Below are 21,030 nucleotides of genomic sequence, written 5' to 3'. Positions count from 1 at the left end.
AACATGCCTAGAGACCTTCTGCCTTCTCTCAACTGGTGGTTTCTTAAGTGTCCTGCCTTTAACTCCTGTCATAGTCAATTATTCCAAAGAATCTCAGAGGGCTAATTTTGGCTTTTCTCCAGTCCTTCTTTTTGACTTCTGATTTCTCAATTTCTTTTAACTTGAGGAATTTGGACTTCATTTCCTCTGCCTGGACAACCCAGGAAATGTCTTCCTTTGTCACTTTTACAACTTCTTTATGGTCCCAGCTGGGCCCCTTCTCCAATTTTGCACCATTAGAACTTCTACGATCCAAATTTTTAAGACTGGCCCTTCAGGTCCCAAAATGTGTCTCTAATGCCACCATGCAACTAGAGATAGGCCTCATAAAAGTGGAGGCTAGAATGTGGGTGACCATACTCAGCTATTGGTTCAGACTATCCTTTTTTCTCCTTGGCATTGCCCCATTAACTATGAGGGATGATTTTCAGTCCATGTGGAAACAGGCAGTAGCAACTAAAATCTCATCCTTGGGCTTCTCTCCAGGTCTTCTACTCAGCATGGGATATGATCAGGCCAAAGCACTCATCAAACAGTGTGTAGTAGGCACAGAGCCCCAGTGGGATCTAGCCAGGTCCCCAACCTTTATTGCCAGTGAATCCAACAGGTACTCTGCCTCCCCTATGACATACTTAACTAAACTCAAAGTACCTAACCACTGGAGGGCCTTTACTGTGGCACAATGTCATGCCCTCCCCTCAGCTATCCTTGAAGGCTAATACAGGAAGATTCCTCATCCAGACAGACAATGCCTCTGTGACTCTGGACACACAGCAACAACAGAGCATGTGCTTCTCCAGTGTCTGTATTACATTTGGACTAGCCTCAACTCGCCATTATTGCATAAATGCCCAGAGGGCACACAGGACAATTCTATGCCTCCCTACTGCTTTCAGATACCAACCCTGCTACAGCATATAATGTTGCCAGGTTCTGCGCAGCAACTATTAAAATTCATCAGAAGATGACCTGTGTCATACACTAGTCTTAATGAGCATCTAGTTTGTTATATTAGAGTGCTCTGTAATTTGAAAGATATAGACTGCCATATACTAACCTTTATGCTCCCCTACACCCATCTAATTCTCCTACCCCTCCTTGTAGGTTCCTTTTAGATATATACTTTCTGTTTTATACCTTTTAGCTATTATTATTATTATTATTATTATTATTATTATTATTATTATTATTACTATTATTTAGACTCTGATGTATTTTCTATGCTTTTTAATTGACTGTACCCCACTCTCCTTATGCTGATATTTGACCATAATAAAGATTTGATATGATTTGATTTGATTTGATTTTGTCACTTTTGGTACAGCTGAAGGGGCTAGCCCAGGGCAGAATGGTGAAGCCCCCTTTCTCCTACTTTTTAGGTGCCTTTTGTACATGCCAAATGTGGAGTGAGTAAAACAAAGATAGAAGCCATTAATGCTTGGTGTTTTGGAGGACTGACACCCTGTGGTCCTCCAGAGACCAGCAGAGACCAGCATCCAGAGTTCTGCTGCTTTGCCCTACTGGGAATACTGGAGACAAGGCACCCAAAGATGGCAAACTCTTCCCACCACTGGTCCTCCTGTCTTTCTTGCCCAGTTTAAAAGTTGCCTTAGATATGAGTGTGTTTGACTCCTATTTGAAATTATTCAAAAGACTGAGAATGAATGCACAGTTCTCATGGGCTCTACATTGCTCCTCCCAGCTTAAATTTGCCAAGTGAAAAGGTATGGTAAACTGGTGCCTTGGGTGGAGGATATGTCTCCAGAATATTTGAAAAGTGCCTTGTGTGGGGATTCACAGCATGTAGCAAAAGAATGCCTGTGGAAGGACATGTTGCTGCCTTACTTTGCCCTGGGAACTGCCAATAGTGCCTGATTCCTGGGGAGCTTTCAGGAGTATGGAAGACTGCAGCTGGTGACCTGTTATCTACAGCAGACGTCAATGCCTGTGTCTCCTCCAAAGAAGAAAATTACAACTGTGGTGGAGAACTCGCCTTCTCTCCTTTCACCCCTGCTGGGACATGGAATTATTACTTATCACATGCAGATTGCACAGCAATAGATGCCAAGGTCTACAGCTGTGTCTGAAGGGCATATAGCATACAACACTTACTTCCAACCATACTGCTGCTTTTGATTAATATGCTGGGCTTGCAACCAAACAGGTGCTAATGGCTCAAAAACCAACTGGCTGTTACCTCATTGGGTGTGATTCTGGCAGGACCTCTCCTGCCTGATCATCTGCTCCCTCAGGCAAAGACAAGGATAGCATCTTTATCTGCCTTCTGCCCTGACATTGGTGGCCTGTGGATTTTGCACAGTGGTTAGGAATGCATTGGAACTTATTAAGAGAATTCAAAACAAAAGCATTTTCCCATGGGAAGGATTCTTACAATTAATTCCAAAATCTTATTTCAAATCCATCTGGACCCTTAAGTCTGTTTGTAACTTTCCAAAATCAAAGTTCTAATCACCCTTTTGCTGTTTATTCCAAAAGAATTTTTTTAAGTTCTTAAACTTGTATTTAAAACATCTTTCACTAAGGATTGAAGGAAACTCACCCAATGCTGTAAAACAAAACAAAGATTCCTAATAGGAACCTAAAAGCAGTTAACAAGCAATATCCAAAAGTGATTAGAAAAGGAAGTATACAAACCCAGTATCCTTTTTGAAGGCGCTGACCACGGTTTCAGAAAGATGGTTATTCCCTCATCTCCCAGAGCTCTAAACCCACCAGAAACCATTGTCTTGTGGTCTCCTTGTAGGAACTAACTGTCTGGAGCACTTGTGGGCAATCTCAAGTCCTCTCCTTGCCTGGAGAGGAATTATGAAGAGCCGGTCTTCTCACTAGCTCTTCATTCTTTTATTGGAGCTGTCTTCAGTCTGCCATTTCTTCCTTGGAAAATGCTTTTGTTTTGAATTCTCTAAAAAAAAAAAAATGATAGGATGAGACTTTGAACGTTGGACACTAGAGGGAACTAAAAGGAACGAAAGATTACAATTAAAGGAGAAGAACACACAAATTTGACTTACTAATATGGAATGAAGCAAAATATTTTAACACTGGACATATTGAAGGATATTCTTGAACAATGGAGTCAGAAGTTAATTTTAAGAGTTAGAAAGAGTCTGCCTCTATAGATAGGCTATGTTTAAAAGTTGTTATGGAAGAGGAACAAGTTATATCTGAGAAGATTGAGACTGATCTGAAACTGGATTTAAAAATGATAGGCTATAAGAATGATATGGAAAAAGATGCTACACTGGACAAAAGAAGCCAGCTGATGTTTTAATAATTAAAAGGGATATACAAATAGCAAACCAAGAGAGTGACCTGGATAATTTTCCTATATTGGATTTACAAAAAAGGCTTGTTAAAGCTTTGAAGAATTTTGTGAGAAGGGACAAAGAAAAAATAGAAAGAAATCAAGTTCTAGGATATTATTTGAAGGAACTAAAGATCAAGATTGTTAAAAGTAAAAGGAAGGAACATTTATTTATTTATTTATTATTTATATATCAAATTTGTCACCACCCATCTCATTAAAAAATGACTCTGGGTGGTTTACAGAAAGGATAAAATCAATTAAAAAAACAATATAAATATAGTCCTGAATAAATGATAAATAAATATAAAGTTGGTTTATTTGATCAAAGTTAAAATAGATATGTTGCTATCTCTGGTAACCCTTAATGGATTTTTGCTGACCAGGACTGAAACAACAAGGCTTTAAGGATTTGTTTATAGATAAGAGATGGGATATGGGAAGAAGAGATCATTTGTTTTATTTTAAGAGAAGGTGATAAGTTACTAAAATTGTTTATACTTGTGATGAAAGGGAAAGTCATTTCTTTATATATTTCTTTTCTTTTTCTTTACTATATTCTTATTTTATCTTTCTTTTCTATTTTTCTGTTTTTTTCTTTTCTGCACTTTCTATTTTTTTATTATTCTTTTATTTTTTTAGTTTGTATTAGTTTTTATCTTTTTAATTGTATTTTTTAATAAAATTACTATATCATGAAAGGAATGCATTGGAGCTTATTGTAATCATGCATCTTCTGTCAGAGAACACTCAGGGTGGTGCAAGACATGTGGAAAGTTGCTCCATTTTTTGAGGTGAACATGTCTATGCACCCCAGCAGCATGATTCTCTGTGCCATACACTAAATTAAGGGTAACTAGAGGAAATGTTGGCACACTGAAAAGGAAATAACAGTTAACAGCACTATGAACAACTCCATCACAAAAGTCCTTCCTTACTACACACGACTGGCAGCCTACAACAAAGTTCAACACACCTGTGCCCAAGGTGGGTATATAGATCCCTGTTTGAATTTTGACCTGACAGCAACATGAACTCCCAACAGAGACAATTCTGGGTGTACCACATTGTTTCAAAACTGTGGAGACTGATGTCTCAAGCCTCTATCAGTTTGCAGTAGCTGAATGGACTCTGTAATAGAGAGCAGTGATGAATTGCAACCTCAGGGCTGTGGTAACCTTATAGTAACAGTGCACATGTGTATGTTTTCTGCAATGTGTAATGAGCACCTTGGATGGGGATGTTTGTCCTGGAACTCCTGAACAAATTAAGTCTTCATGTTAATTAGTTGAGAGTACTAGTGCAAAAGTGCCTTTCCAAAATCTATGTCCTGTATCTGCAGGTAGCAGCATGTACAAGGTGCAACACCTCTGCCATCTGTGTAAATTGCCCAGGTGAGAAGAGAATCTCTGGTTCTCCCACCAGAGAAGGCCATTTGGTAAACCAGGGCCATTGACTCAGAAAGGTGGAAGGAAGAGTCCCTGGACTGAATCCTGGAGATTTATGCTGTTGAATGTAGAATGTCTTTGAAAATACGGCTTCCAAATGCTCTGCAGTAAATATACTTAATTAACCTTGTGCCTGCTCGAATGCAGAACCTTCACACCAGGGTACTAAAATGGCATTACTGGTAAGTATTAAAAAATCCCTGGTTTTTGGCACTGTGTGACAAACCCACACAGTTAATGTTGATTGCAATTGGATTGAATAGATCACCGAGATGTAATCACTCCATGAAGTCAGTAGATGCAGAAGTGAAAAGACTGATGAAATCACCTTACCTGAGGGTGGCTGGTCTACCCTCCCGGGCTTGCCACTTCTCCATGGTATGGAAGGGGAAATAGTGGCCTGCCATTGTGCTTCTCAATGAGCTGAAAAATAAGCCTTCTTTCTCTTTCTAAGTTTGCTCCACACCTGACTGGCAGTACATTTCTCTCTGCAGTCTCCTGGGTGTTTCTTCTATATTGAGACTGAAGAAAGGGGGTAATGACAGTCAAGATCTCCACCATTCCAGATGCAAACGCAAGGCCCAGCATGGCATCTGCCTTCTTCTCCCACCAATACATCTCTGTTCTGGCACTCATGGTCAATGGAGAACTGCCATGGCTGAAATAAGTCCCTGTGGGAGAAAGGAAATGGATTGTGGAGGCAAACATCTCTGCTCACTGCTCTGTCAAACTGAGTTCTGTAGCAGCAGGGGAGGAAGAACAACATATTGGCACCTTCTCATATCCTTGGCTATACAATCATTCTGCAGTGGATCTGTGGGATGGGATCTGGAGGAAAAGTTTCATAGTTGTTCCCACTCCTAGCTCTGAGGTGAGTTCCAAACAGTTATGCCTGGGAATTCTGATTGGCCCTGAAATAGCTCTGTTGTGCAGGGATCTCTGTTGTCCCCCATGATATTTGTTATCTCCATGATATGGAGGTCAAGTACTATTATGATGCTGATGGTTCTTGACCTGATTTTGATGAAAAAAATAATTACTAAGTTCCACCATGTAATAATGTTTTCTAATTCCGAAGGCTTTCACGGCCAGCATACGATGGCTGGTGTGGGTCTTCTGGGCTGTGTGGCCATGTTCTGGAAGTTATGTTTCCTAACGTTTCGCCAGCATCTGTGACCAGCATCTTCAGAGTGCAGGAGCACAGACAGGAGCAGTTCTCTCTGTGCCCAGGATGAGGTGACCCTTTTGTGGGTATTTATAGAGATCGGGGGGTGGGGGGGTGGGGGGCGTTACTGAGTGGCTGCTTGTTTTGGTGTCAGAATCTGTGTGTATCTTCCTGGGAATTAGGCAGGGTTTTTTCTTCTATTGAATTGTTAACGAGGGGCTGCTGGGGGTAATTAGCAAGTTCATTGTGTGAACTGTTCACACGTCCTGGTGGTTGAGCTGAGTCCGTTGACCTTTTGCAGGCTGTATTTTTCAGGATTGGTAGCCAGGTTTTGTTGATTTTTAGACTCTCCTCTTTTTTATTGAAACTGTGCTGGTGTTTGTGAATCTCAATGGCTTCCCGGTATAGCCTGGTATAGTGGCTGTTGGTGTTGTCCAGTATCTCTGTGTTTTCAAATAGGATTTTGTGTCCAGTGTGCTTGAGAGCATGTTCAGCTACTGTAGATTTTTCTGGTTGCTGTAGTCTGCAGTGTCTTTCGTGTTCCTTTATCCTGGTATCCACGGGAAAACTGATGGAAAAACACAATTTCCAAACAATCTTCAGACCCACCAGAAAAGTACAAGAAGTGCTAAAATCAGCAAAAGACAAAAGGGATCCCCTCACCGCTGCAGGAGTATACCGCATACCACCCATTGGGACCACAAAACGCAGCATCCATACCAGGATAAAAGAACACGAAAGGCACTGCAGACTACAGCAACCAGAAAAATCTACAGTAGCTGAACATGCTCTCAAGCACACTGGACACAAAATCCTATTTGAAAACACAGAGATACTGGACAACACCAACAGCCACTATACCAGGCTATACCGGGAAGCCATTGAGATTCACAAACACCAGCACAGTTTCAATAAAAAAGAGGAGAGTCTAAAAATCAACAAAACCTGGCTACCAATCCTGAAAAATACAGCCTGCAAAAGGTCAATGGACTCAGCTCAACCACCAGGACATGTGAACAGTTCACACAATGAACTTGGTAATCACCCCCAGCAGCCCCTCGTTAACAATTCAATAGAAGAAAAAACCCTGCCTAATTCCCAGGAAGATACACACAGATTCTGACACCAAAACAAGCAGCCACTCAGTAACCCCCCCCCAATCCCCCCCTTCCCCCCCCCCAGATCTCTATAAATACCCACAAAAGGGTCACATCATCCTAGGCACAGAGAGAACTGCTCCTGTCTGTGCTCCTGCTCTCTGAAGATGCCGGTCACAGGTGCTGGCGAAACGTTAGGAAACAAAACTTCCAGAACACGGCCACACAGCCCGGAAGACCCACACCAGCCATTTTCTAATTCCCTCTCTTTTTCATCAAAATCAGGTAAAGTTATAAAAGCACAGGAAGACTACTTGGCTTGGATGAGGTCCAGTGAAATGAAGATAAATCCTGACAAGGTCAGTGTACTTTGGGCTCCATCAGCTGGATCTTAACTTAAGAGTACAGTACTCTTAATAAACAAAGAACTGCATCAGGTAAGAGACTGTATACATGCTTTTACTACCCTGGGGTTTTCTTCAGTGCTTCTTTGTCCTGATCACAGGATTAAGAATCTCCTTTGGCTTGTATATAAAACATTTAACATAATGCATTTATTTTACTTTTACTGTAAATGCAAGGTCTTAATGGAACAGTGTACTGCAAGCTTTAGAAACTGTTTCAGAGATATTACTTGAATTCTAGGTCAATGATTCTACTTCATCAGCAGATAAAATAACCTTTGCTGTCCAACCTTTAATCATTCATGCTTGTTTCATTTTGTTGGAAGTAACATGTTCTGGAACACAATAATCTTGGGTTTAACAGCACCAAAAAAAAAAAAAAAAAGCTGCATGAATGAGACTGAAAATTTTCCATTCCGAAAACAATTACATAAAAACAGAATGAGGTACAAGTGTATGAATACAGTAACAATATTCTTCAGTATAAATTCACCAGGAACTATGAACCTAGGAAATCTTGATCCAGCCCTAAGCTAGATTTAAAAAGCAACTAGTTTGGCATTCATATGCCTTTCTGCAAATGGCTGTATGCGAAGTCCTTAAACGTTTCTGAGAGCCAGTATGCTTTGTCAGGCTGTGATAGACAACAAGGCTTTGATGGTTAAAGCAGATTTTCTGGGAGGATTACATGAGATAACTGAAGGGATAAAAGAGAAGGGATTTCAAAGAGGATGCAGAAAAATTGGGTTATTCTCCAAGGATGTCAGCTTGGGTAGAAGTAGAAAGGGAAAAGCCTCTGTAAGAGACCCTGAAAAGCTACTGCCAGTGAAGACTAGCAGGCAAGAGTAAACCAATCCATCTCCACAGGCCTTCCTGCCTGCCCCAATTTGCATGGGAAAATCAGCACCCCAAACTCTGAAGATACATGAAGTCAACACACTTGTTTCTTAAAGGTCAATTGGTGAGTGAGCAAAGCGCCCTTTCTATTCTTTCCACCCATTTCAAAATAAATACTGCCTACCCACTACAGGCAACTTAGGAATTAATGACAGAAAAAGCCAACAAGAAGAGAGTATACTGATATATTTGTAGTATTTTTATATATATAGTTATGCAGTTACCGCAGCCTCCCCAGCCTGGTACCCTCTGGAATTGTTGGACTACAACTTTCATAATTATCAGCTTACATGACCATTGCAGTGCATAATGTGAATTACAGGCTGATCCACCTAGCAGGTGTCAGGTTGAGTGACCTGTGTCCATTTGGACATTAAACCCAAGCACCATTTTTCACATATTGGGAATTATTGATGCAGGAAAGGGAGCCTTATAGAAATCCCAGTCCCAACAATTACAAAGGGAGAAGGGATCCTTTGCTCATCTCAATCAACCCCAATCCCATAACAATATTTTACATGGGTTGGCAATATTGGGATTGATATCCCTGTTTGGCAGTACAGTTCAGCCTGGGATTCCAGAGTTACATTCACATCTCACCCTGAACCACAAATTACCAATCATATTTTAGCCTAGCATATTATGCAGGCCCAACCTCTTTGCCTAGTTATGGATTTGTGTGTCATAACAATTCAGAAAATTGAGCTCACCATGACTCACTTAACAATCGGTAAACATATTATGTTAAATAAAGCCAATATATCTCATCATAACCTCCTGGATCGTTGAGCTCCTTGGGAAAAACTCAAGATGCAATGTGATCATTTAGGGTTACCATATCTGGGCTGCAAAATCCAAATGGTCACTATATTGCAGCCAAGAGTTAGTCTTCTGTCTATCTTTGCTGCAGTGGTCATCCAGATTCTTGCAACCTCAGTAGGATAAGCCTAACTAAACAAAGTAGTCAATGAGAACTTGCAGCTGTATTTCCTAGTGCATGTCAGCAACTGTAGGTTTATGATGAAAAACAAACAAAATTATATAAAATGCCTCCTCTGTTTAAAAATGCCTGTAGCAGGTTTTTTTAAAAAAATCCCCGATTCCATCTTTCTATTTTTCCTTTTAAAAGGCTCTCATCCTCCTTTCCCCACCTCCCATCTTATCTAAACTCTCCTTGGGCAAGGCATCAAAATGTCTTCCCCCTCGCTCACCCCAAGAAAATTGCATTTTATTTCAATAAAGAAAGCAGTTATAAAATAAAAGCTTATCTTAAACACAGGAACTCTGCATTCTACATATTCTGTGGCTCTCTCTTTCATGTTTAGTAGCAGAATTGTTATGATTACAGCATTGATAACATTAAGCAAATGTCCTTTTATAATTTGTTATTTCTCTGTGTTGGAGTAGAATCTTGTGATTATCTCTTAATATTAGAGGAAATAGGATATCATATCTGCCCATATGGTCTTCATCTTGAAAAACCAAAAACCATATGACACCAGATTGACCTACATCCAGCATGTCACCTAGTTCATTTGACCTCTTTCTTCCACAGTAATTAACTCTTCTGTGCAATGTTCCAAAGTGCTTCTTTTATCTGGGATCTGTTCATCCAACAAGGATATTGTAAAGTAGGCTGCTGTTACATTTTAAGAAGAGACCTAACATTTTGGAAAAGGAGCATTGCTTAGCAACAGAAAATTAACCCCACAATTTCTTAAGTTGAAATCCTATTCCAACTTTTCTGCCATTTTTTTTTTTATTTTACAATAATTCTACACCACCTTAACCAACCAACTCTGGGTGGTATACAGTGAATTGCAGTAGTCTAATCACGTGACCAAGAGTTCCTGGTCCTGGTAGGGTCATAACTGATATACCAGCTGTGGCTGGGCAAAGGCAGTCTCTGGGCATAGACTCTAACTGCTGTTCATGAAGCAGTCATGAGTCCAGGAAAACCACAAAGTTACAGACCTGTTCCTTCAGAGGGAATGTGACTCTGCTCAGATCAACCATAACCTCAGTTGCACTTCCCCCATAAATATTGACTGAAACCACCCATACAGGTAGGAGTGGAACTACCACAAAACAGTATCTCCAACCCCAGTTCTTGCAGGCAATCCAAAAAGGTACCATGGTCAATAATATCAAATGCCATCAGAAGGTATAATAGGAGTAGGAGAAGACATACTTTCCTTATCCTGGTCCTGATGAAGTTCATCCACCAGAACAGCTAATGCTGTTTCTCTCCCATAAGTGAACCTGAATCCTGACTGGAAAGGATTAATGTGATCTGCTTCTTCTAGGATCCTATTTAGCTCATTCCCATCACTTTTTAAGCAATATGAAGATTGGGTAGAATTGTCCAATATGGCAGAGGTGAGTTGGCTTCTTCAGCAAAGGGTGCACCTCTACTTCTTTCAAATCAGGTGGCAACTCGCCCTTCCGTAGAGAGGCATTAACTGCCTGCCAAATTCAGCCATACACATCCTATCCAAAGGAATTAGGAGGCACATGGATCCAACACAACACTTACTGAGGCATTATGTCCCACCTGTCTTTCCCCAAAAGGGACTCCCTAAATAGAACCATCAGCCTGTGGACACTATACAGAAGAAAAAAATCACATGCTTCACCTCTCTTATCACCACTGTGGGACAGTGGCACTTTCCAGTGGTTGAACATATTCAGTTTTAGTCTTATGTTCCTTCATCTTCTATAGCTCCTCTGAGAACCATTCATGATTGGCAGCTGGGAACAGACCTTGCAGGAGCCATCTCATCAGGTGCTCTACTCACCTTCTAATACCAGATATCAACCTAGTGCAGATAGAACTGCCTGTTAAATCATTGGGAAAATCCTCAAGCATTTCCTGAAAATCCTCAGAATTGACAGACAACTGGAACATACCATCTTATAGGATCTGCTGACCTTACAAAGATGCTCATGATATGCCATTTGACCAGAAAAGGGTCTGACTATGGCAAGGAATAGATGACACTGTCCTCCATATTCAGATGACATCTCATCTGCTCTGAAGTAATAACCAAATACATAACCTAGTGGATGACTGAGGGCCATTTTTATATGAAACCACATTCTTTAGAATTTGGGAAAATTAATAACAGTTGTCAACGAGACAGAAGAAAAGAAACCCTTTGTTTTTTTTCCTTTTCCTTCTTGAGTTTCATATGGGGGGCTTCTGAACAAATACAGATGGATAGAACACATGCACTATTCCAAGTGTGCAAATTTGTAATTGATGGGTTGAGATGCTATCCATTCCTATTGTGTCTAAGTGTTTTTTAAATCTTTTAGTATGGTACCAAACACACTAACATTGGCCTCATTACTATTTTCTTTGTCCACATTTGCTTGATCTCTGTTAGAATGATCAATGAGAAAGAATTAGAAAAAAATTGGGAAATACAAAGATCTTCTATCTCCAGCTTATTATTATCTTTATAACATTAGAATTGTGCTGGTGAAACGGCTTAATTTACTAGGTTCAGGAACACTAGCATCAAAAGAGTATTTCAATCACATGTCTTGATTTAGACATTATTTTCCCCCAAAGTACAAGCATGCTAGAGTTCTCAAGTAAAAACACATAGAGCAGCAATACAGCAAACCATTATTACAGTTACAATTAATAAGAATACTGTTTAACAGGTAATGATTTTGATTTCATATATATCATTTCTACCCCCTTTCCTTCTTCACAACTGACAAGTAAATTAATCCACCTTCCTAGTACACAGGAAGAGGCATATCTCCGTCCCAGAAAAACTTGACACATCATCCCTCTTCTGCACAATTATATCAACTTTAAACAACTGTCTGAAACAAAGCAATCTCACTACGCACAGTAAATTTGCAATCCTTGCTAAGAATTGATAACAAAACATACTCTGCCTGCCAACTAAGCTTCATTTTACAGGGTTTTTGTCTTGCAGCTGATGACATCATCATCTAGCATAATGGTGGGGGCAACGTATGTATACCCTTTTTTCCTCCTGAATCTGCCCCATTAAAAAACTTTCTTCACTGGATAAATATAGTTTGAGAAATTATTTTCCTTGTTTCTCTCTAGACTGCATCTATGCTTCAGTTTATTTACTCACCATTGAATAACTTGCCCTTTCTTGGATATATATAGTAATGCATAAAAAGTAACTGGCTTATATAAATCATAGCAGTGCTACCTTAAGGTCTGTGCTGGCTCAGTTCTTGTGACACTTTGCTGGCTTTTATATTCCCAGAGACCTGTTAAGCATCCCTGGAACTCCAGTCTAAAAGCATGTTGTTGCTGATGCTGTTTTTAAAGAAAGAGGGTAAAAAAAAAAAAGAACAGCTGCAACATTTCTTGCATCATGGATTGGTGTTGCCATATACCAGTGGTTACAGTAGATTGGCTGAAGTGCCTGCAGATGGAAAGAGGGAGAGAAGACTCACTCTTTCTTTAGCTGTTCAGAAAGTTAGATCCATACTGGCAGAGAGGACTTTGCAAAAGGGAAGGTCCTTGCTATGGGGATGAAGCTTGTCACAGTTACAGTACCTGGAAGCAGGGCTGAAGAGCAGCAGCAGTGCTTCAGAATGCTGGAGATGGAACCACCATGTTGATTGCCCGGATTGTCATGGATGCTGTATCAAGACAATTAAAACACAAAACAAATTAACAATGAAAAACTAAGTAACCTTAAAGAAAAAAACTAGATGAAAACAAAAGTGTTAGCAGATATCTAAGAGACACCACATTTTGGAGCTCCAACATTCCTGAAAAGGAGAGCATTTGAAAGGCGAGGGCGCATCACAAAGAAGGCCCATTGCAGGTGATTGATTGATTGATTGATTAAATTTACAGTACTGTGCAAAAGTTTTAGGCAGGTGTGAAAAAATGCTGTAAAGTAAGAATGCTTTCAAAAATATATATTGTAATTATGTTTATCAATTTACAAAATGCAAAGTGAGCAAACAGAAGAGAAATCCAAATCAAATCAATATTTGGGGTGACTACCCTTTGCCTTCAAAACAGCATCAATTCTTCTAGGTACATTTGCACACAGTTTTTGAAGGAACTCGGCAGGTAGGTTGTTCCAAACATCTTGGAGAACTAACCACAGATCTCCTGTGGATGTAGGCTGCCTCAAATCCTTCTGTCTCTTCATGTAATCCCAGACAGACTCGATATGTTGAGATCAGGGCTCTGTGGGGGCCAAACTATCACTTCCAGGACTCCTTGTTCTTCTTGACGCTGAAGATAGTTCTTAATGACATTGGCTGTATGTTTGGGGTCATTGTCCTGCTGCAGAATAAATTTGGGGCCAATCACATGCCTCCCTGATGGTACGGCATGATGGATAAGTATCTGCCTGTTTTTCTCAGCACTGAGGACACCTTTGATCCTGACCAAATCTCCAACTCCATTTGCAAAAATGCAGCCTCAAACTTGCAAAGAACTTCCACCATGCTTCACTGTTGCCTGCAGACACTCATTATTGTACTGCTGTCCAGCCCTTTGGCAAACAAACTGCCTCCTGCTACAGCCAAATCTTTCAAATTTTGACTCATTAGTCCAGAGCACCTGCTGCCATTTTTCTGCCAGTTCCTATGTTTTCATGAATAGTTGAGTCACTTAACCTTGTTTCCACATTGGAGGTATGGCTTTTTGGCCCAATTCTTCCATGAAGACCACTTCTGGCCAGACTTCTCTGGACAATAGATGGGTGTACCTGGGTCCCACTGGTTTCCACCAGTTCTGTGCTGATGCCGCTGTTGGACATCTTCCAATGTCAAAGGGAAGTAAGCATGATGTGTCTTCCATCTGCTGTATTAAGTTTCCTTGGCCAACCACTGCATCTATGATCCTCAGTGTTGCCCATTTCTTTGTGCTTCTTCAAAAGAGCTTGAACAGCACATCTTGAAACCCCAGTCTGCTTTGAAATTTTTGCCTGGGAGAGACCTTGCTGATGCAGTATAACTACCTTGTGTCATGTTGCCATGCTCAGTCTTGCCATGGTGGAAGACCTGTGACATGAAACTGTCTTCCACAACCTCACCTTAGTAGCAGAGTTTGGCTGTTCTTCACCCAGTTTTAAGCCACCTACACAGCTGTTTCTGTTTCAGTTAATGACTGTGTTTCAACCTGTATATGAAATTGATTATCATTAGCACCTGCTTGGTATAATTGGTTAATCATACACCTAACTCTAATCCTACAAGATCCCCTGACTTTGTGCAAGTGTACAAAGTGTGCAAGTGTAAGAATTGATGCTGGTTTGAAGCCAAAGGGCAGTCACACCAAATATTGATTTGATTTAGATTTCTCTTCTGTTTGCTCACTTTGCATTTTGTAAATTGATAAACATAAACAATTACAATATATATTTTTGAAAGCATTCTTACTTTACAGCATTTTTTTACGCCTGCCTAAAACTTTTGCACAGTACTGTATATACCGCCTATCTCCCCCAGATGGGCAGCATATCCTCTGCAGGTCATGGTAAAATCAGAAAGCCCTCCTTAGCAATCCTTCCAGTCTGGAACAGGAAAGGCATTCCACTAAATAATTTGTTTCCAAATAGTTCCTGTCTTTAAATGCCAACATTGACAGGCTGACCATATTGCCACAGAGATTCATAAGCTTTGGCTTGTCCCTTGGATTTTTATGGTGATGTCATGGCTTTTTTATGACAGCAGATGAGTTTTACTGAATATTTTTGTTTGATGGTATTTGCTACTTTTGCCTCTGTATTAATTGTATGGTTACTATTATTGACTGGACTGTTGTTAATCAGTGCAGGCTGACTTGTCTGGGAGCATGGAATGAATGAACAAATACACACACACACACAGTGTGTGTGTATAAACATGCTTGATTGATAAGTGAAATGAAGAATAAAAACTGAGCTGCTAACATTCAAATAGCCACTAGATGGCAGCAAAGAGAGCAAATGCTGGCTCTTTGCAGCCATCTAGTGATTATCATGATTTTCAGAGTCTCCTTATAGCAGGTGCTGTAGCTCTGAGGTCAGGCAGCTGCCTCAGCCCTGGGGAAATGTGTGCCAGAAAAAGACATTCCACTTCACCTTGTAGCTACAGCATTTTGTAAGGCTTGAACTGCATCTATGAAGCCAAAAGGGTCAAATGCTGGCTCTTGGAGGCAGGCTTTACCTTTACCAGCTGAAGCTTGCTGGCTAATCTAATCTAAACATGAGTTTAGCAATGCGTGAACTGCAGTGACCCAGTTATCACTCACATGCCTCAGAAAAAGATGGAAGTAACACACCAATTAAAGCTAGAAATAACTTCTCCTTGCCACATAAGTTCCTTGGGTCTCTACCAGCAGTGATGAGTCTGGGAATTTCCAGACTAAGCCTATAAGTGGAAAGAAAATGGGGGAGGAGCAAAGGAAACTTCTTATGTTGGCAAAGGAAACAGTGGGAATGGGCCACACCAATGGGCCATGTGGGGAGCCATTTTCCTTTGAACTTATTGAAAGTGAGCCAGGCCTTCTGCCTGGATAAAATAAACCAAAGCAAAGAAGGAAAATTGGAAAAGTAACTTGACAACATTAACCTTTTTCCTGCTAAAGAGCTATTTCAAATTTTTCAGCAGAAGAACACCAGCAAATTCCCAATGATCCACACTCTATAATAAATATCAGTAGGCATCAGCCCCTTCAGAGCAATCCAGTCTGGAAGTAGAAGGGGAAAAATATTCATGGAAAGGCAATCATGAATATACTCAAAAGGAAATGGTTACTACTGTTGTGTATGACAAACACTTGAGATTGCCAAAGTGTTTATTTTGTATAGAAATTTTAATCTGGAAGCATTTCTTTGTATCTTCTGCAATAGCCCTGTTGCAATACAGAATCCTAATGACAATACAGTACATGCCTCAAGCAATCTTGTCAGAGCTATTTGCAATTATAAAAGCAAGGCTGTCCAATAAAAATAGATGGTTATTTTAGATTAACTGGAAATATAAGGAGCTGGAAGGAAAAAGGTTTATCAGATTCTAAACTCATTTGAGCCTGCCCATATGTTCTGAATTTGCACTGCTTGTTTGATTTCCAAACATTTCCAATGTGAACTTTATATATTGTTATTCCTACCTAATGCAGACATTTTACCTATATAAAAACAATGTTATTACAATAAGTCCAGAGAATTATATTTTGCTCATCATGTTAAATTTACATAGCATGACTTATGCTTAATGAATGTTTGTAAATAACACTGTTTCACATTAAATTCTGTTATCTAATTTATTTTCATGCAGTTTTTTTTAAATAAAAAAGAAAAGTAGATTAAGTAAAACCACAAGCTTCATCTTGCCTCCCCCTAATTCTATCCAAATCATAGTTACTCAATAACCATCTAAAACAACAGCTGATCTCTGACAAGGCATAATAGTGCTTCTCACCTACCTCTGCCCTACAGTAATTCAAACGTTGGCCTTCAGCCAGATCTTCAATTCTAGCTCCTGAGAAATTGCTTCCTAGGACTGGAGGCAAGCAGCCTGTTCTGACAATCTGACTGAAACACACTGAATATGTTGTGGTGAAAAACTCACCTAAGAACATGCCAATTGGAGAGGATCCAACTTTTTTTTTTTTTTAAAGCTCGTATGTAGCAATAAGTCACTGGCCTCTCGCAGTTCAGAGCAAAGAATGTTAGAGATTGCTCCACAGAGTTCTTATATACACTTAACAGAGCTTGAAGATGAGTACGTACATATATTTGACAATTGACAAAGAATTGTTTCATAGTTGATAAGGAGTACAGATGAGGGTAATCTGAGCATTCCTGTATCCAGAAACAGAACATTCTGTAATGCAGGTATTTAGCCTTTGAAAAGTGTGAATGCCATTTGAACATTCATATCAGTATTCTTGAGAATGTTGCTGTTGATGGAGATATGCTGTTTGTGAATCAAAGACCATTTATTGCTGTTACAAAGGTTACAATTCTGAGAATTTATACATCATGATTCGTGGCATTACTTGGGGAAGATGGTGAAGCAATTAAGACTAATGTGGCTAGATAACCAGTAAGCAAAGGCAGAGATATGCAGGAATCATCACTGACCTAGATAGGAGCATGTAAGAGGCATATAGAACATAAAATTTCCCTTCACAATATGTTATGAGTCATTAGTTGTAACAATCCAGTTGCACCTGACCTGTGCCATCGTTCTCATAGCACGTGGGAGTAATCCTATATATCCCATGCCTAATTGTACTTCTAGAAACAAGGTTTCCAGATTAGTCTGGAATAATGTTGGATGAAAAGGCTATAAAAAATGAGAATTAATTAAAGTTTCATTTTTCAAAATAGCTTTAGTATGCACTGCTTTCATATGGTCAGTAATTCTGAAGAACGCTTATTCAGGGCGGGCTGGCTTTCTCTAAAACAGCTTCCCCAACCTCCAGATTTTTAGACTACAACTCCCATCATCTCTGATGTTTGACTATGCTAATAAGGTCTCATAGTGTTGTAGTCAAAACAATCTGGAGAAGATCAGGTTGGAGAGAAAATGTTGACCAAAATAATAAGCAGGAAGCCTCCACTTTCTTACTGGGCAATAATAATAGAAACAACATCGTGAAATCACAGCTGCCAGTTCTTTAGCTGGAGTTGGCCTTCATTCATATCAAGTTCTTCCCAAGAATCTAGGATGTTGTAATGTATCGACATAGTATATGTGCAGATCCAGGCAGTGTGGCCTTTTGTAGTTGACAGATGGAAATTTTGTCAATGTGCAGATTTTCTAAGTACCATCCAAGGTATTTTTGGCATGGCACCCATACCAAAACAACAACAACAACAACATCATCATCATCATCATCATCATCATCATCATCATCATCATCATCAAAAATGCAGATGGAAGGTGATTCTTTGCTTTCAAACATACTAACGTTCTATTCTTTTGTAAATTCAAAGAAGATTAAAAAATAAATTTATGCAGGGAGCTTGATGAACACCAAGGAATGTGTCAGCTCCACACTGAGACTATAAGTACTACCAAGATCTCTGCAACATTCTCATGCCAAGACAGTCTTCTTAAACTTAACTATTACTTCTTTTTCATTTAGAAGGATAATTTGAATTTGGAAAATAGCTTCTGGAAAAAAGGTTAAGATGTGCTCGCTCCCTGTTGTTCCTTCATTCAGATTGGCAGCTTCCACTAGCTTTTCTTCAAAACATAAATGAATATAGTCATCAGATTGCTACAGTGGATACTACACCTAGTCTGCCCATAATCCAGCCTCAGCTGATACTGTATCTTGCTGTTTTGAAGATTTTTTCCCCATCTTTTCTCCATTATTTCATTCAGTTCAGATGAACTTGTTATAACTCAGACATTTTTCAAGCTCCTTTACCAACAGAAATTACCCCGTTAAAGAAAAGTGACTGAAAACTGAGCTGAATAATGCCTTCTAGTTGTTTGTTGGTTCCTATTATTTCCATTCTGCTTTTCCAGTGACAAATCCTTCCAAGGCATCTTATAAATAAAATTGAATTACAATGATAACAGCTGACTAACAGCAACAAAAAACAAAAACCTACTCAAACCTTTGACCATTTACAGGAAGTTAGTATCATATGGGCCTATGGAAAGAACAGGTACAGCCCAGATGGAGCAACTCTGATGTCTTTTTTGGATAAGGTTCAGGATAAAATGGCACTCCTTCCCACATTCCATTTGGGTTGTACATCAGCATCTTCTACCTCATATAAGACAGCAGATTAGTCTTGAAACACAGGGCAGGCTACATGGTACTCAGTCCTGTCCTCCAAAACAGAGAAACAACCAGGGGGCGAGATGCCACCACTGTCCACTTCACACTACCAATTATTTGCTGTTTGAGATAACCACCCAACTCTGACTACTGTAATGATAAATCTGGATTGGAATGGTAAATGTGAAATAATAGATTTTGCATGCCTTCAGGAAGGGGAAGAAACAGTAGGAAAAAGGAGAGAAATGAGTTTGCTCCAATAATCCTGTTGGAGCAACCTCTAGAATCCTCTTCTTTTCTCTCATTCTTCCTACTGTTTCTCCCCGCTCTTGATGGCAAAGTTCCATATTCCTGCAACACTGAGAAATAATACATTTAAATCTCTTTAAGAAATTACATTACGTTACATTTAAATCTCTGTAAGAAATTCAGAATAACTCCACTTTGACTCTGTTTGAATACTGTAAAGATTCCTTTATTTGTTTGTTTGTTTGTTCATTTGTTTGAAAGATTTGTATGGCCACCTATCTTACAGCACAACTCTAGGCGGCTCACAAACAACAAACAGTTGATTTAGATAGAACTTGATCAATTAAACAATATATTATTGAGTCTCAATAAAACTTGAATCAGTACAAAGGATATTGTAATATGAAGGAAAGTTTACTATTGGAGAAGTATGTCACCGGTATCATAAATACAATCTGCTTCTTATAAAATTCAAATTTCAAATTCTACTGATGTCAAGTTATGCAAATTCAATCTGCAGTACAATCTTGTGCCTGCACTGAAAGCATCCAGTGCCTGAACACTCCAACAAGTCCAAAAGACCTGCAGGCTGGGAGAAAGAAGGATCAATTTTGCGATGCTGTAGTTTTTAAAATACCTTTTAGTGCGAGCAATGAGAGGGAATTCATTTAGATCTGTCAGGATACATATTAGAAAAAGGCCATTCATCAAGCCTTCCTAATTGGGCCAAACACAAGGAACACTAAAAAAAACAACTCATAAACCATCTTGGTTGCATCAGCCAGACCTGAAATGACACCATTTCTTGGAAGAAACAATGCCTGTTTACTGGTTAGGACTCTTACATGCTTCTAAGATAAAAATTAAAGTCTCTAGAGGAAAAGCACACCTCTGAAGCTGTTATGGGTAAACATCCTGCCAGAAGCCATCCTACCCTCGCTATCTTTGCACACAGATATTGCTAATGTCATGTGTCAATCAAACTCAGAAAAAGACAAAAAGAGGGACTCAGAAGGAGAGAGAGGCATGGGCAAAAATGCAACAGTTCCTCCTCCTAAACAAATGAAATAGCACAGAAAACATGAGAGTTCTGAAAGGTAAACCCAGAAATGCTACACTCAAGTTTCACAAAGCACATCCTGTTCCATATGCCATACACAAAAAGGTAGAAACTTGATTGGATGGAAGTAAGGATTTTTTTTTTTTTTTAAGGATAGACCTCAGGTTCCAGTACCTAAAGAGGACAAAACTGTTTGTGGTGACTTTAAAGTGACCATTAATCCTGTATTACATGTTGACAAATACCTCTTGCTAAGAATTGGGGACATTTTTGCTAGCCTCACTGGGACAACACTTCAGCAAAATAGATCTCATTCACAGATGGAAGAAGAGGAAGATTCAAAGGTGTTTCTTACTGTAGAGGAATACAAAAATAATCTTGAAGAAGGAATGCAAGAATTGTTAAGTAAATGACAATTCAGTCCTAGGAAAGAAGGGGTGAGAAAGAAATTCAGAATAACTCCACCTTGATTCTCTTTGAATACTGTAGAGATATTCACAGGGATACTCTGGCAGGCTTTCAAGATTCTCTTATTGTATCCCATAACAATAAAGCAACATTCCAGAAAGTCTTGCTCTGTCTTTTTTCTCATT

The 21,030-nt window shown here is 39.5% G+C and overlaps 1 protein-coding gene across 7 annotated transcripts in view; it reads right to left on the bottom strand.

The window, feature by feature from the left end:
• The window catches only part of LOC148217054 (uncharacterized), a 28,953-nt gene extending 12,039 nt beyond the window's left edge, over nucleotides 1-16,914 (bottom strand). For 5 of the 7 annotated variants that reach the window (XR_015795741.1, XR_015795742.1, XR_015795743.1 and 2 more), the window contains exons 1-5: nucleotides 16,810-16,914; nucleotides 12,934-13,019; nucleotides 5,146-5,483; nucleotides 2,695-2,962; nucleotides 2,237-2,342 (exon numbers count right to left, since the gene is read on the bottom strand). Coding sequence is in view for 1 of the 7 variants with exons in the window: in XM_088138351.1 (XP_087994477.1) it covers nucleotides 2,237-2,342; nucleotides 2,695-2,782 (194 nt within the window). In the remaining 6 variants the exon portion in view is untranslated. The remainder of the gene's footprint in view (nucleotides 1-2,236; nucleotides 2,343-2,694; nucleotides 2,963-5,145; nucleotides 5,484-12,933; nucleotides 13,020-16,809) is intronic. The other 2 variants (XR_015795745.1, XR_015795746.1) reach the window with 2 other exon arrangements.
• Between the last annotated feature and the right edge of the window lie 4,116 nt (nucleotides 16,915-21,030).

Source organism: Python bivittatus, unplaced genomic scaffold (assembly GCF_059951505.1).
Source record: "Python bivittatus isolate LINGU-HERP-01145 unplaced genomic scaffold, Pbiv_v1 ctg000020_np1212, whole genome shotgun sequence".
In the NCBI taxonomy this organism is placed as follows: Eukaryota; Metazoa; Chordata; class Lepidosauria; order Squamata; family Pythonidae; genus Python; species Python bivittatus.
The sequence above is the reverse complement of the archived record's forward strand: the minus strand, read 5'-3'. Positions and strand labels throughout refer to the sequence as shown.